At 53.9% G+C, this 14810-nt stretch overlaps 2 protein-coding genes across 9 annotated transcripts in view; one reads left to right on the plus strand and one right to left on the minus strand.

Annotated features, from left to right (window-relative positions):
• Positions 1-2810: 2810 nt before the first annotated feature.
• Positions 2811-5812, minus strand: LOC138748101 (uncharacterized). Its single transcript, XM_069907790.1, has 2 exons — positions 5261-5812; positions 2811-4901 (listed from the first exon to the last, which is right to left on the minus strand). The coding sequence occupies exons 1-2, from the start codon at positions 5810-5812 to the stop codon at positions 4794-4796; spliced, it is 660 nt and encodes a 219-aa protein (XP_069763891.1). The 3' UTR covers positions 2811-4793.
• The window catches only part of LOC138748536 (metastasis-associated protein MTA1-like), a 102172-nt gene continuing 92714 nt past the window's right edge, over positions 5353-14810 (plus strand). For 5 of the 8 annotated variants that reach the window (XM_069908909.1, XM_069908910.1, XM_069908912.1 and 2 more), the window contains exon 1: positions 5353-5866. Coding sequence is in view for 1 of the 8 variants with exons in the window: in XM_069908911.1 (XP_069765012.1) it covers positions 5839-5866 (28 nt within the window). In the remaining 7 variants the exon portion in view is untranslated. The remainder of the gene's footprint in view (positions 5867-14810) is intronic. The other 3 variants (XM_069908914.1, XM_069908915.1, XM_069908916.1) reach the window with 1 other exon arrangement.

The raw sequence follows: 14810 nt of genomic DNA on the forward strand, positions 1-14810 counted from the left end.
CCCTGCAATTTAAAAGGTTCTTCTTAACACTTTTTCCCCAATAATCGCACCCAGAGGGTGACCCAGGTGCTGCAGTTTAAAAAGGAGCTATGATACTCCTTATCTCTTCCCTGACGGGAGCAGCTGAGAAATGCTGTGTGCGGGGTGGAAGGGGGTCTCAACGATTTGTGCACTTTCTTTAGTTAATGATCCCAGAAGATCACATCGATGGTGGGGAGAGAAACTCCAGTGAGCTTCTCTGCCACCCTTATGGACCTGAGGATTGACCTCCGATCCATTTCACTGCAGCAACTGTTCCACACTGTGATGCAGTCAGCCAGACAGGGTCGGTGCCAAGCGGGGGCATTGCCCCCCAAAGCGAGTTGCTGAGCTCCCCATATGGTTGTGGCCATCGCTTGCCATCAGATCCACCCCACCCCCTCTCGCGTCACTAACGTGCGTCAAGCATCATCAGCATCTAATGACGCTTCACACAATAAAAGCAGTGCCCTCATTTCCTATGTTCGTCAGTAGGTAGGTCCCAGCATCCAACAGCACCCAGACCCCGCTGTCCAAGTTTATGAACATTCCATTGTGCCCCCCCAACACGCTAATGCCCCCTATAACATACGTTCTGGCACCGACCCTACATCCAGGGCACTCTCAATAGAGCTTCTGTAGATCTGTTGGTGGCTGGTAGCCTTGCCTGCTTCAGTCTTCTCAGGAAGTGCAGTCGCTGGTGCGCCTTCCTAACAAGGGAGGAGATGTTGAGGGTCCACGATAAATCACTAGTTCAGTGAACTCCAAGGAACCTGGTGCTCTCCACTCCAGAGTTGTTGACACTGTATATTGCAGATATTCAATCTGCAACCCTCCTCAGCCTATGACCCTAATACCTGGCATTCCTATTCTGTTTAACTGCCTCTTCTCTGGGATTTTATTGAAGGCTTCCTTCGAGTCAAATAGCCATGGCATTACTGAGAGATACAGTATGCACAGGATGACAGGGACAGTTCATCAGTCAAACCACTAAATGCTGAAGTGTGTGTGCGAGCAACATGGGTTACTTTAGCAGGTGTGCTGGATCTCCTTCCACCTGGATTAGAAGTACATCAATTGGAACCATAGAACATTACAGCACAGAAACAGGCCATTCATCCCTTCTAGTCTGTGCCAAACTATTTTTTTCTAGTCCTGCACCCAGTCCATACCCCTCCCATCCACGCAACTGTCCAAATTCTTCTTAAATGTGAAAATTGAGCCCGCATTCACCACTTCAGCTGTCAGCTCGTTCCACACTCCCACCGCTCTCTGTGTGGTTGCCCCTAAACTTTTCCTCCTTTTCCCCTTTCACCCTTAACCCATGTCCTCTGGTTTGTATCTCACCTCCCCTCAGTGGGAAAAGCCAACCTATATTTACTCTGTCTGTCCCCCTCATCATTTTAAAAACCTCAATCAAATCTCCCCTCATTCTTCTGCACTCCAGGGAAGAAAAAATTCATTCTTAACAGTCACAGTCATCAGGTTAAGCGATTATTTCCCAAACCCATTACATATTGGCTCCTACTTCCATTAGACCGGTCCAAATGGTGGTACTGCTGGAGCCGCTGTAACAGCAGCACTGGCGCTGGTGAGAACCCATGGGAAGCGAAGAGTGGAGACAAGGCACTCCCACGGGGTACAACTGCCCTCAATTCTGCACAGGCTTTGAAAGGCCCATAAAGGAGCTAATCGTAGTTTTATTTAAAATCCTGCAACCATGGGGTCTGCGGCCAAGATGGTCACGCCTGTGATCAGCAGCGACCACGAGGGATTGCACCCAGTCCATACCTCCCCCATCCATATACCTGTCCAAATTATTCTTAAATGTGAAAATTGAGCCACCAGAGAGTCCGTGGATTCACCTCCAGCGATTCCCGCAGCCGCACAGACTCCTGTTCGATCCATCGGCCGCCCGAGCTCCAGATCTAAATCTCCCACATGATCAGGAATCCTTCAGCACCCTCCCTGTTCTGATACCTGGTCCTCCTTCAGCCAGTTTCCAGCAGTCCGTGGCCCATTGTGAGTCCTCTGACTACAAGTGCCAGCAGCCCGCAGCCTGCGTAGGTTCCTGGCCTCGGGTCACCAGCAGCCTACTGCCTGTGTGCTCTTCAGACCACTGCCATGGTCACTGTCCCATGGGTCGTCTCCACTGCTTCTCCTCAAATGCGGGGGGGGTTGGGGGTCTTCCCCGGTTTCTGGTGTCCTCCTCCACTTCTCCAGAACCTGCAACTCTTCGTGGCCGCTGCCATCTTGGGCCCAGAACCCTGTGGATGCAGGATTTTAAATAAAACACTGTTGGTTCCTTGAAAAGGTTCTTTAAATTCCGTATGGAGCTGAATTGTGTGTGCATGCCAGTGCACTGCGGTCTGGAGCAATGCTGCTTCGTCAGGTTGTACAGTAGAGTCAGAATGATGATAAACTTCAACCTTTGCCTTCCTCCCTATCCTTGACCTTTCCAGCCCATCTCTCTCCATCTTGGATCCCCAACCCTTCCCAGACTTGCTCAGACCACGTTGGTAGTGAAACAAGAAAGTCTGCAGGCTCTGAGATTAGAGTCAAAACACAGAAATGCTGGAGAGACTCAGCTCCACAGAAGGTAAAGATATTCAAGATACAATTTATTATCATTGTGTAATAAAGTTTTCCTATTACATGAAATTTCTTTTTGCCTGCTGCAAGGCAGACAGATTCGCCACTGGCAGGAATTGCTTAAGCGCCTCTTGCAGTCAGAATGAGAAAGAGAAGCAAAAGAGAGTCCATCCCCCCCCCCCCCCCCCACAAGGGTCACTGAGCATCCATAGATTCGCCCCCACAGCCACACAGAGTCCAGTCCAAACCATTGGCATCCCAAGCTCCAGATCCGAACCTCCGACACGGTCAGGGACCCTTCGGAGCCCGGTACCCTCCTCGCATCCTGGTTCCGATACCGGGTACCCCTCCAGCCAGTCTTCAGCAGTCCGCAGTCTGGCGCGAGTCTCCCGACAGCAGTGTTCAGCAGTCCACGCTACCGCGGGTTCCCCACCTCGAGTCGCCAGTAGACCGCCGTGTGCACTGGTCTGCCACTGTGTTCACCGTCCCCGCGGGTCTTCTCCTCCGCTTCTCCTTCTCAGGTGGGACGTGATCTTCCCGTCCTCTGCTGCCCTGCTCCAGTCCCTCCATTTCCCCGGAGTCTGCAGCCTCTCGTGGCAACTGCTGATTAACAGGCGCTGCCATCTTGGACGCAGACCGGCAGATGCAGGATTTCAACTAAAACCACTATTGGCTCCCTCAACGGGGTGTTCAAAGTTCGTGGGGAGCCAATGGCTGGTCCCCGTGGGAGTGCTGCATCTCCTCTCCCTTGCTCCCCACGGCTCCGCTACAGCGGCTCCAGCAGCGCTGTCATCTTTCCGACCGCCGTTTCGGGCCTGGACACTTCCTTGAGGCATGAGCAAAAGGCAGGCAGGTGCCCGATTTAAAAGGTGGGGGCAGGAGGGACGAAGGGGCAGGGGGAAGAGGTTGTGTAGAGGAGGGCAGGAAAGGTGAGAATCGATCGGGGGAGAGGGGTGTCGCTCTGGGAATGCAGAGCTGCAGGAAAGGACACGGAAGGATAGGGAGAGAGAGAAGAGGTGGGAATGACAGAAATGAGGGAGGGAAACGGAGACTGGAGATGCTTGCTGCAGGAAGTCCAGGTTTCAGAATTAGACAGGAGGCAGGGAATCCTGCAGCCTGGGGGACCATGGCATTTCTGTCAGGTCTAAGATCTTCAAACATCCTCTTCCTCATTTGGTGGGCAGGAAAGTAGGACTGATTTGTAAGATCAGCCATGGTCTTGATGAGTTGCAGGGCAAGCCAGATAACATCCTTGACGGAGGGCTCAGGCCTGAAACATCTGTGCCTCCCCTGAACTAGGGGAGACCGGCTGAGATCCTCCAGCATTTTGGTGTATTTTTACTAGAATCACAGCCTCTGCAGACCTCCTATCCTCAGGATTTCCAGAGGTTCGGTTTGACATCAGAAATTCTGGCAAATTTCTAGAGGTGCGGCGGAAAGTGCGCTGACTGGGCTGCTTCACGGCCTGGTACGGGGGACACCAATACCTCTGAGCGTAAAGCCCTGCAAAAGGTAGTGGACACAGCCCAGGACATCACAGGCAAAACCCTCCCCACCGTCGAGACCATCTACGGGGAACGCCGCCGTCGGGGAGCAGCAGCGATCATCGAGGATCCCGGCCCACCCAGCGCAGGCTCTGTTCTCACCGGTGCCATCAGGAAAGAGGGGTCGGGGCCACAAGGCACGCGGGCTGCTCCCCCCTCCACCGTCAGACTCCTCAATCAGAGCCTCATTTAAGGCCTCTGACTTGTGCACTTTATCAATTTTTATTCTCTCTATTGCACAGTCAGTTTGTTTGCATTTCTTTATTTGTTTAGATGTGTACGAATCTTCTTGTGCACGACCAATAAGCGGTCATCCTGCCTTGCCCGTCGGGAAAGGAATCAGCGAGGTCACGAAATTGGTTGTTTCGCAGAGCAAACCACCTTTACAAAAATCAATAAAAAGTCAAAGTAAGGCAGGGGTTCATTGTCCATTTAGGAACCCCGATGGCGGAGGGGAAGATGCCGTCTTTGTGCCGCTGGGGGCCCCGTCTTCAGGCTCCAATAGTAGCAGAGTGAAGAGGGCACGGCCTGAGTAGTGGTGGGGGTCCTTGAGGCTAGAGGCCGCTTTTTCAAGACCCCCTTCTCCTGTCGACGTCCTCGACGGGTTGAAGTCTGGGGCCCGTGATGCCGCAGGTCGAGTTAACGACCCTCTTGTCCCGAGGGTTGGCGCCTCCGCTCCAGGCAGCGATGCAACCGGCCAGAATGCCCTCGGCGGCTCACCGAGACGTACCGGATCTCCTCAGACACCTCGCCAAATAAAGATGAGAGTTAATTGAAAAGTTTTAAATTAAATTTTAAATTTACACCACCCAAATCCCCCCGATTGACCAACGACACCGGTGCGTTTCGAACGGTGGGAGAAAACTGGAGCCCCCCGGGGAAACCCGCACAGACGCGGGGAGAGCGTGCAAACTCCTCACAGACAGCATGGGATTCGAATCCCGGTGGCTGGCGCCGCCAAGGCGATGCCCTCAGTGCTCCGCCAACCGTGCAACTTGTGCAAGGGGGGGGGGGGAATCTACCCGGCCCGTAGGGATAAAAAAAAGAGGCGGAGGGCTGCAGGCGATGCCATGCACGAACTTGGATTTGAATTGTGGTTGCACAACCATTAATCCGACTCGGGCGGAGCCAGCTTTAAGGCGGCCGCCGGGCGCCGCCGCGCGGGGGTTTCCATGGAGACGGGAAGCGCGCGCGGCAGCAGAGCGGCGAGGCGATCGAGCGGACGGTTGCGCGAGGTCGGCGTTGACAGGCAGGCGGCTCGAGAGGCTGTCGCGAGCCCAAGCTCGAGGACGGGCCCCGCGGCGGGAGAGGGGGAGGGGGCTTCGAGGAGCGCGAGCACGATCTGAAACCCGCCCCCACCCCCTCCGCGGACATTCCCGAGCGAGGAGGCGGGGCCTGACGGAGATTCCCGAGCAAGGAGGCGGGGCTTGCCGGAGATTCCCGAGCGAGGAGGCGGGGCTTGACGGAGATTCCCGAGCGAGGCGGCGGGGCCTGACGGAGATTCCCGAGCGAGGCGGCGGAGCCTGACGGAGATTCCCGAGCGAGGCGGCGGAGCCTGACGGAGATTCCCGAGCGAGGCGGCGGGGCCTACCGAGGAGGCGGAGCGTCGCCGAGCCGGGAGCGCCGACAGGCCGCGGGAGCTGATTCCCTCCCTCCATCGCACCGCCCAGGGGCACGCAGCAAGATGGCAGCCAACATGTACCGGGTCGGAGGTGGGTTGCCGGCTGGGACGGGGGAGGGGAGGAAGAGTCGAGGTCGATAGGCCTCGCACACGGCGTGGTCCTGAACCAGCAGCGAGAGGCGCCGGGGCTCCGACCCCCCACCCCCACCACTCCTCACCCCTCGGCAGGCCTGTGTGTGCGTGAGGGTCGCGGCCTGCAGCGGGCTCGAGGAGCGAGGCCTCCCCGCTCGGGGTGGGGAGAAGAGGGCCTTGTCCTGCAGCTCGAGCCCCGGCTTCCTGAGCCCCCAACTCCATCCCCCCCCCCACTCCATCCCCCCCCCCACTCCATCCCCCCCCCCACTCCATCCCCCCCCCCCACTCCATCCCCCCCCCCACTCCATCCCCCCCCCCACTCCATCCCCCCCCCCACTCCATCCCCCCCCCCACTCCATCCCCCCCCCCACTCCATCCCCCCCCCCACTCCATCCCCCCCCCCACTCCATCCCCCCCCCCCACTCCATCCCCCCCCCACTCCATCCCCCCCCCCACTCCATCCCCCCCCCCACTCCATCCCCCCCCCCACTCCATCCCCCCCCACTCCATCCCCCCCCCCACTCCATCCCCCCCCCCACTCCATCCCCCCCCCCCACTCCATCCCCCCCCCACTCCATCCCCCCCCACTCCATCCCCCCCCCCACTCCATCCCCCCCCCACTCCATCCCCCCCCCACTCCATCCCCCCCCCACTCCATCCCCCCCCCCACTCCATCCCCCCCCCACTCCATCCCCCCCCCACTCCATCCCCCCCCCACTCCATCCCCCCCCCACTCCATCCCCCCCAACTCCATCCCCCCCCAACTCCATCCCCCCCCAACTCCATCCCCCCCCATCTCCATCCCCCCCAACTCCATCCCCCCCCAACTCCATCCCCCCCCAACTCCATCCCCCCCCAACTCCATCCCCCCCCAACTCCATCCCCCCCAACTCCATCCCCCCCAACTCCATCCCCCCCAACTCCATCCCCCCCAACTCCATCCCCCCCAACTCCATCCCCCCCCCAACTCCATCCCCCCCCAACTCCATCCCCCCCAACTCCATCCCCCCCCAACTCCATCCCCCCCCAACTCCATCCCCCCCAACTCCATCCCCCCCAACTCCATCCCCCCCCCACTCCATCCCCCCCCCACTCCATCCCCCCCCCACTCCATCCCCCCCCCACTCCATCCCCCCCCCACTCCATCCCCCCCCCACTCCATCCCCCCCCCACTCCATCCCCCCCCCACTCCATCCCCCCCCCACTCCATCCCCCCCCCACTCCATCCCCCCCCCACTCCATCCCCCCCCCACTCCATCCCCCCCCCACGCTCCATCCCCCCCCCACGCTCCATCCCCCCCCCCACGCTCCTCCTCCCCCCCACGCTCCTCCTCCCCCCCACGCTCCTCCTCCCCCCCACGCTCCTCCTCCCCCCCACGCTCCTCCTCCCCCCCACGCTCCTCCTCCCCCCCACGCTCCTCCTCCCCCCCACGCTCCTCCTCCCCCCCACGCTCCTCCTCCCCCCCACGCTCCTCCTCCCCCCCACGCTCCTCCTCCCCCCCACGCTCCTCCTCCCCCCCACGCTCCTCCTCCCCCCCACGCTCCTCCTCCCCCCCACGCTCCTCCTCCCCCCCACGCTCCTCCTCCCCCCCACGCTCCTCCTCCCCCCCACGCTCCTCCTCCCCCCCACGCTCCTCCTCCCCCCCACGCTCCTCCTCCCCCCCACGCTCCTCCTCCCCCCCACGCTCCTCCTCCCCCCCACGCTCCTCCTCCCCCCCACGCTCCTCCTCCCCCCCACGCTCCTCCTCCCCCCCACGCTCCTCCTCCCCCCCACGCTCCTCCTCCCCCCCACGCTCCTCCTCCCCCCCACGCTCCTCCTCCCCCCCACGCTCCTCCTCCCCCCCACGCTCCTCCTCCCCCCCACGCTCCTCCTCCCCCCCACGCTCCTCCTCCCCCCCACGCTCCTCCTCCCCCCCACGCTCCTCCTCCCCCCCACGCTCCTCCTCCCCCCCACGCTCCTCCTCCCCCCCACGCTCCTCCTCCCCCCCACGCTCCTCCTCCCCCCCACGCTCCTCCTCCCCCCCACGCTCCTCCTCCCCCCCACGCTCCACCTCCCCCCCACGCTCCTCCTCCCCCCCACGCTCCTCCTCCCCCCCACGCTCCTCCTCCCCCCCACGCTCCTCCTCCCCCCCACGCTCCTCCTCCCCCCCACGCTCCTCCTCCCCCCCACGCTCCTCCTCCCCCCCACGCTCCTCCTCCCCCCCACGCTCCTCCTCCCCCCCACGCTCCTCCTCCCCCCCACGCTCCTCCTCCCCCCCACGCTCCTCCTCCCCCCCACGCTCCTCCTCCCCCCCACGCTCCTCCTCCCCCCCACGCTCCTCCTCCCCCCCACGCTCCTCCTCCCCCCCACGCTCCTCCTCCCCCCCACGCTCCTCCTCCCCCCCACGCTCCTCCTCCCCCCCACGCTCCTCCTCCCCCCCACGCTCCTCCTCCCCCCCACGCTCCTCCTCCCCCCCACGCTCCTCCTCCCCCCCACGCTCCTCCTCCCCCCCACGCTCCTCCTCCCCCCCACGCTCCTCCTCCCCCCCACGCTCCTCCTCCCCCCCACGCTCCTCCTCCCCCCCACGCTCCTCCTCCCCCCCACGCTCCTCCTCCCCCCCACGCTCCTCCTCCCCCCCACGCTCCTCCTCCCCCCCACGCTCCTCCTCCCCCCCACGCTCCTCCCCCCCACGCTCCTCCTCCCCCCCACGCTCCTCCCCCCCCCACGCTCCTCCTCCCCCCCCACTCTCCCTCTCTCCTCCCCCCCCACTCTCCCTCTCTCTTCCCACCTTCTCCCACTCCCTCTCCCTGCTTTTCCTTAGTGCACATGCTCTCTTCGTCCCTCCCCTCTTTCCCCTCTCATCTACCCTACCCCCCTACCTTTCCCTTGTCCCATTTAGTGCGCTCTCACCCTCCTCCTCACGCCCCTCCTGGCCACCCTCTCTCCCCTCCTCCGTGCTCCACCCCCTCTCCCCAGCATGTTGATTCCAGCAATGAAGGTGTTGCCCTATATTGAGAGATTGAGTTGTCTGGGTCTGTTCTAACTGGAATTTAGAAGAATGACAGGGTATCTTATAGAAACACTTAAAATTATGAAAGATAGAGAGGTAGGTTAGTTGTTTACATTGGTAGGAGAGACCAAAGCTAGCGGACTTCACCTCATGAGAGAGAGAGAGAGTTGTAAATTTAGGACAGAGGATCTGCTTTTCCTAGAGGGTGGTGAATCTGGAATTTGCTGCCCATTGAAACAGTGGAATCAATTTCAGGAAATATTTTTAAGACCAGGTTGGATAGATTTCTACATAGTCAGATGAATTAAGGGATATGGGGGAAAAGCCAGGTGGGTGGAGATGAGTTTATCATCAGATCAGCCATGATCTCATTGAGTGGTGGAGCAGGCTTGATGGTTTGGATGGCCGACTCCTGCTCCCCTATTATCTTTTGTTCTTAAACATAACCCACATTTTGGGTATGAATCAAGGTAACATCGGGCGCCTGCCCACATTTTGTGCATATCTTGATGAAGACCTCAAGTCCAAAACGTTGGTTATGTATCTTTGCTACATAAAGCAGTCTGTCCAGCATTGTGTGTTTTTTTTACTTCAAGTTTTGCGTGTCACCGTAACAGTGCGTGGGTAGAATGGAACCTATTTGGACAAAGATATTTCATTTTTTAATTTGTGAAATAATGGACCCCAAACCATCATTAAAAGTGTTGCACCTCAGATTATCAGGACCCCTTGTACTGCTCTAATTGAATCATGAATGCAGAACGACGGGCAGTCATCAGTAGTTGATACCTGTACTTTAAATAATTCGAAATACCATTCCTCGGCCACAGTTCTTTTGAATTCAAGTTCTCGATCCTCCAAAATATTCCGTATGGAATTTAAACTGGAGGTGTTACCAGGAAGAGAAAACCAGGCAAAACGTACCAAATCTAACCAGGTACCTTGGCATTGAAATCCAGAACGACCTGGATTGTAGGAGGTGCAACAGGGGGTCCTAAATTTTCTGAGATGCAACTTGCATCATTGTTCAGCCTCTGTCAAGGAGAAGTTGGATCTCACCATAGTCAAAAGTTGATGTTTGAAGTCAGGTTGACCAATATTAATTTCCTCCTTTTACGTCAGTTCTTTGCCATTGACATAATGCAAGTGGAACATAGAAGAATATAGCACATATATTCCTTTCTAAAACTAAACCCTCCCTACCTCATAACCCTCTGGAGAAGGAGCAGGAGCAGACTGTACAGGCACCTGCAGCTCTGTCATACAATAAGGTCATGGGTTTTACCTCTGTGCTGCTGACCTCATAAGCCTTGTTTCTCTTAATATTTATGAATGATTTCACCTTTGCCTTTTACAAGGGTGGCAATGCTGTTACAGCAATTAGAGTTTGAGTACATTCTCCCTGTGTCTACTGGTTTCCTCCCACCTTATAAAATGTACAGGGGTTGTAGATTAATTGGGTGTAATTGGCGGCACGGGCTCAAGGGGCCTGTTACTGTGCTGGATGTCTAAATTTAAATTTTAAAAAATGAGTTAGCTTTCTAGGAGAAGAATCCCAAATATTCCTTGCCTGTGGATAAAGAAATTTGCTCCAGTCTGTACTGAAGCGCTGACAAAAACTGACCCCATGTTCTCAACATTCCAGGTTAAAGAAAACAGCGTCCTTACATCCACTCTAGCCCCATTAGAATTTGGTATCCTTCGTGAGATCCAAATTCTATAGAGTTATTGATCTCATCGACTTTCTTTCTCCTCATGGGACCAACCGTCCACAGTAATAGGAATCAGTAGAAAGTGAGGCTTGGTTGCATGGCCTCTGATTGTAAATGGGCCTTCGCATCCTTGCATAATATTCAGCTGCTTTCTCACCAGCATCTTTCAGAATCGCAGAAAAGTGACCATTCGTCTCTTGCATTAAAGGCCAACTTTCTAATTTTATCCTGTGTTAATTTTCAGTGAGCAGTGGACAAGGACCATTTCTATCTCCCACCATTAAAAACAATACCATTCAACTGTTTGTACAAAATTGAATGGCTTTTCACAATTCTGCTTGTCTGCCTTGGGACATTGGAGTAAAGGACTAAAGAGCCAAGGGCTCTTCAGACATGAAGCTGTTTCCACTGTGACATCACTAAGATAGATTGGAGGGTATTGCCTAGGACTTAAGATTCAGTGAACCTCCTCTGCTCTGAACTTTCTCTCAGATTTTTGAAACTCTTGTCTTTTTTTAATGATCTGCCATGAAATTGCTTCTCATTAGAGACGGAGGTTGGATCTCTGTGGAAAAATTATCAACATGCTGCCTTCAGAAAATTCTGGATATGAATGTTTCTGGTATGACTGGCCCATCCATGTTATGAAAGGCTGTCTCCTTAAGCCACAGGTGCGATGTGGTTAAGTAATGTTAGAGAGGGAATCTTAGAAAAATAATCTGACAATGAAAGAATGCCAGTATTTGTGAAGTCTTATTTGGGTGTTTCATCTATCCATCTTGGCGGTTAAGTTTGCAGGTTTTGGATTGGCCTTATCATGTGCCTTCACAAGATATAGGAGCAGGTGAAGGCCCATCGTGTCTGCTCCATCATTTTAATCATGAGCTGATCTATCCTCCCCAGCTTTCTCCCCATAACCCTTGATGCCCTGACTAATCAAATTCCAGTAAGTCTCTGCCTTAAATACACCCAGCAACCTTGCTTCCGCATCCGCCTGTGGCAACAAGTTCCACAGACTCACGATTAAAGAAATTTCTCCGCATCTCTGTTTTAAATTGACACCCTTTTATCTTGAAGTTGTACCCTCTTGTCCTAGACTCCTCTCCCATGGGAAACATCCTTGCCACATCTACTCTGTCCAGGCCTTTTAGCATTCAGAATGCCTCAATGAGGTTCTCTCTCGTCCGTCTGTACTCCCAACTACAAAGGCTTCTGCAGAGCTTCATGGGAAGGGACCACTTGGAAGCCACAGTATGCTGGCAGTGGAGGGCATGGAAGGGCCACAGACCAAGTCATTGTTAGGGTAATGCCAAGCTATTGAATGTTGCAGCTCTGCCTATGCAATTGGAGAGTATTTCATTACATGTCCCTGACACTGATGTGGATCTTGTTGTCTGTGCAAAAGGACTATTTCTTTATATGAGGAACTTGAAATCGAGTTGAAGACTGCAACTGTCAGTGATTCACCCTATTTCTTTGCTTCTTGTGGAGCGATTTATCCTGAAGCAGCTAGCGACAGTTGAGCTTCAAGTTGTCTTGTGTTGTCCAGGGCTAAGATGATTGACCTTGTCTATGCTCCTTTTGCGCCTGGTGTGACATCAGCCAGCGAAAAGATCGCCCCTGCTTCACATGGACCAAGAACACAAGAAACTGAGGAGTGAACCTCCTGGCTTCTTGAGCCTGCTCTGCCATTCATTGTGGCATATCTACCCATTCAACCCATTTATGCCAAATCCCTTAGTCCTTCATCCCTTGATTTGACTTCCACTTGGAATAATACAATGAGTTAGCTCTGGATCAGGGAATTCCAGAGAATCACCATCTTCTATGAGAAGAAATTTCCATGTGTTTCAGTTTTAAATCACTAGTCTCTTATCTCAAAATGAGGTCTCTTTCATTTGAAACTCTTCTAATCGTCATCGTGTCTATCCCTTGGTCGAGGATGATGGCCTTCGTTCCATTGACCTACAGAACGAAGATGCCTGTGCTTGTATTTGTTTAACGTGTCCTTGATGTTGCACTCCAAGAAGCACACAGTTCTTCACAGATCAATCCACTATTTCCAATGGCACTGAAACCACGATGATTGGAGCAGATGGATTTGTTGCAGTCTTCGTTCGCCTTCACATCCCTGGAGTTCAGAGTAACTTCGTCTAGATGTTCCACCGTTGATGACTTGGTTGGATTGTTCTTTGTCAAGGACCTCACCATCGACCATACTGCCATGGGTGACGCTACCAGGAGCATAGCTCCAGTGCCGTCACTCTTTCACCACGACTAATGGAAATATCTACATCTATCCTGTTATGTCCCCTTAGGATTTTGTATGTTTTAAAAAGTTCACTGCTCATTCTTCTAAACACTAAAAAATTTAGATCCAGTCTGTTTATTCACTTTTAACGGTACAGTCCTCTCACCCCATGAATTTGCTTGGAGTGAATCTCTTTTGAACTGCTTCTAAAGTGCTATATCCTTCATTAAAGGGATCAAAATTGTGTGGTACTCCAGGTGTGACCTCATCTGCACCCTGCAATTGAAGTAAAACCACTACTTCTGAACTTTCTCTTTCCAATAAAAGCTATTTGCCTTCTTGCTACTTGCTGCAATTACCCGCTAACGTTTTGCAATTCATGCACGAGACCATCCAGATCATTTTGTAGTCGAATTTCAGGTACTACTTGAGGACTACTATGTCATCATAACTTCCTGAGAGATCCTTGTGGTTTCCTTCTGTGGTCTTGTATTCCCAAATTTTGTTTTATCCTAATGAGGGTCCAGCTTCCAGATGATGCCCATCTATCTCCTTTCCCAAACCAATCTCACTTCATTAAAGTTCAGATTTATGGTATGACATTAACACATAATCCTGAGATTCTTTATCCATCCATTTTAAATTTAGATATGTTCCCCCACCAAATACCCCAATGAACCTACAATCACCGTAGTTTATGAATGGTGGGAGGAAACCCATGAACATACAGGGAGAACCTACAAACTCCTTATAGAATCAAACCCGGGTCACTGCCACGGTAATAAGATTGTGCTAACCGCGTTGCTTTCACGAAGCATTATGACTCCGAATTTATTGCATGAACATGTCACCTCTCTGTATTCTTTGATTGACAATACTATCTTGTCCCTTTTTGTCCTATCCTTTTGAAAAAATTGTAACCTAGAATATCATAACCAGAATATCAAGCATCTATTCCTGATCCCCCTCAAACACGACTCAGAATGGCCATTGGATCATAATCACATTGCTATTTTTGTTATCAACTCATTTGAATTGTTGTAAAAGCTTTCTACCTTCAAATATATAGGCCTAAGCTATACTTATTTTTTGTACCCATTTAAACTTCTGATCTTGGGAGCTGTCTCTGTGTGGAGTCTGTACATTCACCAGGTTTCCCCAGTGCTCCAGTTTTTTCACACCATATTAAAGATATTGATTAATTGGTCACTGCATGGGTATAGATGGGTGGTGAGATTGGGGAGAGAGTTGATGATTATTCAAGGGAAAATGGGATTAAAGTTGCAGATAATGAGGGCCGAAGGGTATGTACTAGACACTATTTATTGCACTTAAAACGGAAAGGAATATTACATGAAATTGCCTAACTTAGTCTGCCTAAGGCAGACAAAGATTCGCCATTAGCATTGCCCAGCGCCCCCATACAGCCAGAGAAAGAAGTAAAACCAAGTCCCTCCAGAGTTCCCAGTGTCTGTGAATTCGCTGCCAACCTGTGCATCCGCACAAGACTCCAGTTCAGTTCAAACCATCAGCAGCCCGAGTCTGGATCCAAACCTCCGACACGATGAGGAAGCCTTTGGGAGCCATCCTTGCCCTCAGCATCTCGAATCCTGGTTCCAATTCCTGCTTCTCACGAGCCAGTCTCCAGCAGCCCGCAGACCTATGACTTCAAGTCGCCCACAGCCTGTGTGGGTTCCTTGCCTGCAAGTCGCCCACAGCCTGCCACCTGTGTGTGTGTGTTTCAGCCACAGAGCCCTTTGCTTCTGTTTCTGTGACTGGAAAGTAGCAAATGTTACTCCCTTGTTCAGAAAAATGGGATAAGGATAAGCCCAGCAAATGCAGTCATTCAGTTTAAACTTGATGGTGGGAAAGCTTTCAAAAAAACATTAACCTGGGATAAGAGTAATTGTAATCTGAAGGAAAATCAGATTTCTTAAGGACAAAGAGTGC

This window comes from Narcine bancroftii, chromosome 13 (assembly GCF_036971445.1).
Source record: "Narcine bancroftii isolate sNarBan1 chromosome 13, sNarBan1.hap1, whole genome shotgun sequence".
NCBI lineage: Eukaryota > Metazoa > Chordata > Chondrichthyes > Torpediniformes > Narcinidae > Narcine > Narcine bancroftii.

Coding starts and splice junctions, on each gene's coding strand:
- LOC138748101 (XM_069907790.1), bottom strand. CDS start 5,812: ATGGAGGGAGGGAATCAGCTCCCGCGGCCTGTCGGCGCTCCCGGCTCG. Junction 4,902..5,260: donor CCGCCCGAGTCGGATTAATG/GTTGTGCAACCA, acceptor TTATTTGGCGAG/GTGTCTGAGGAGATCCGGTA.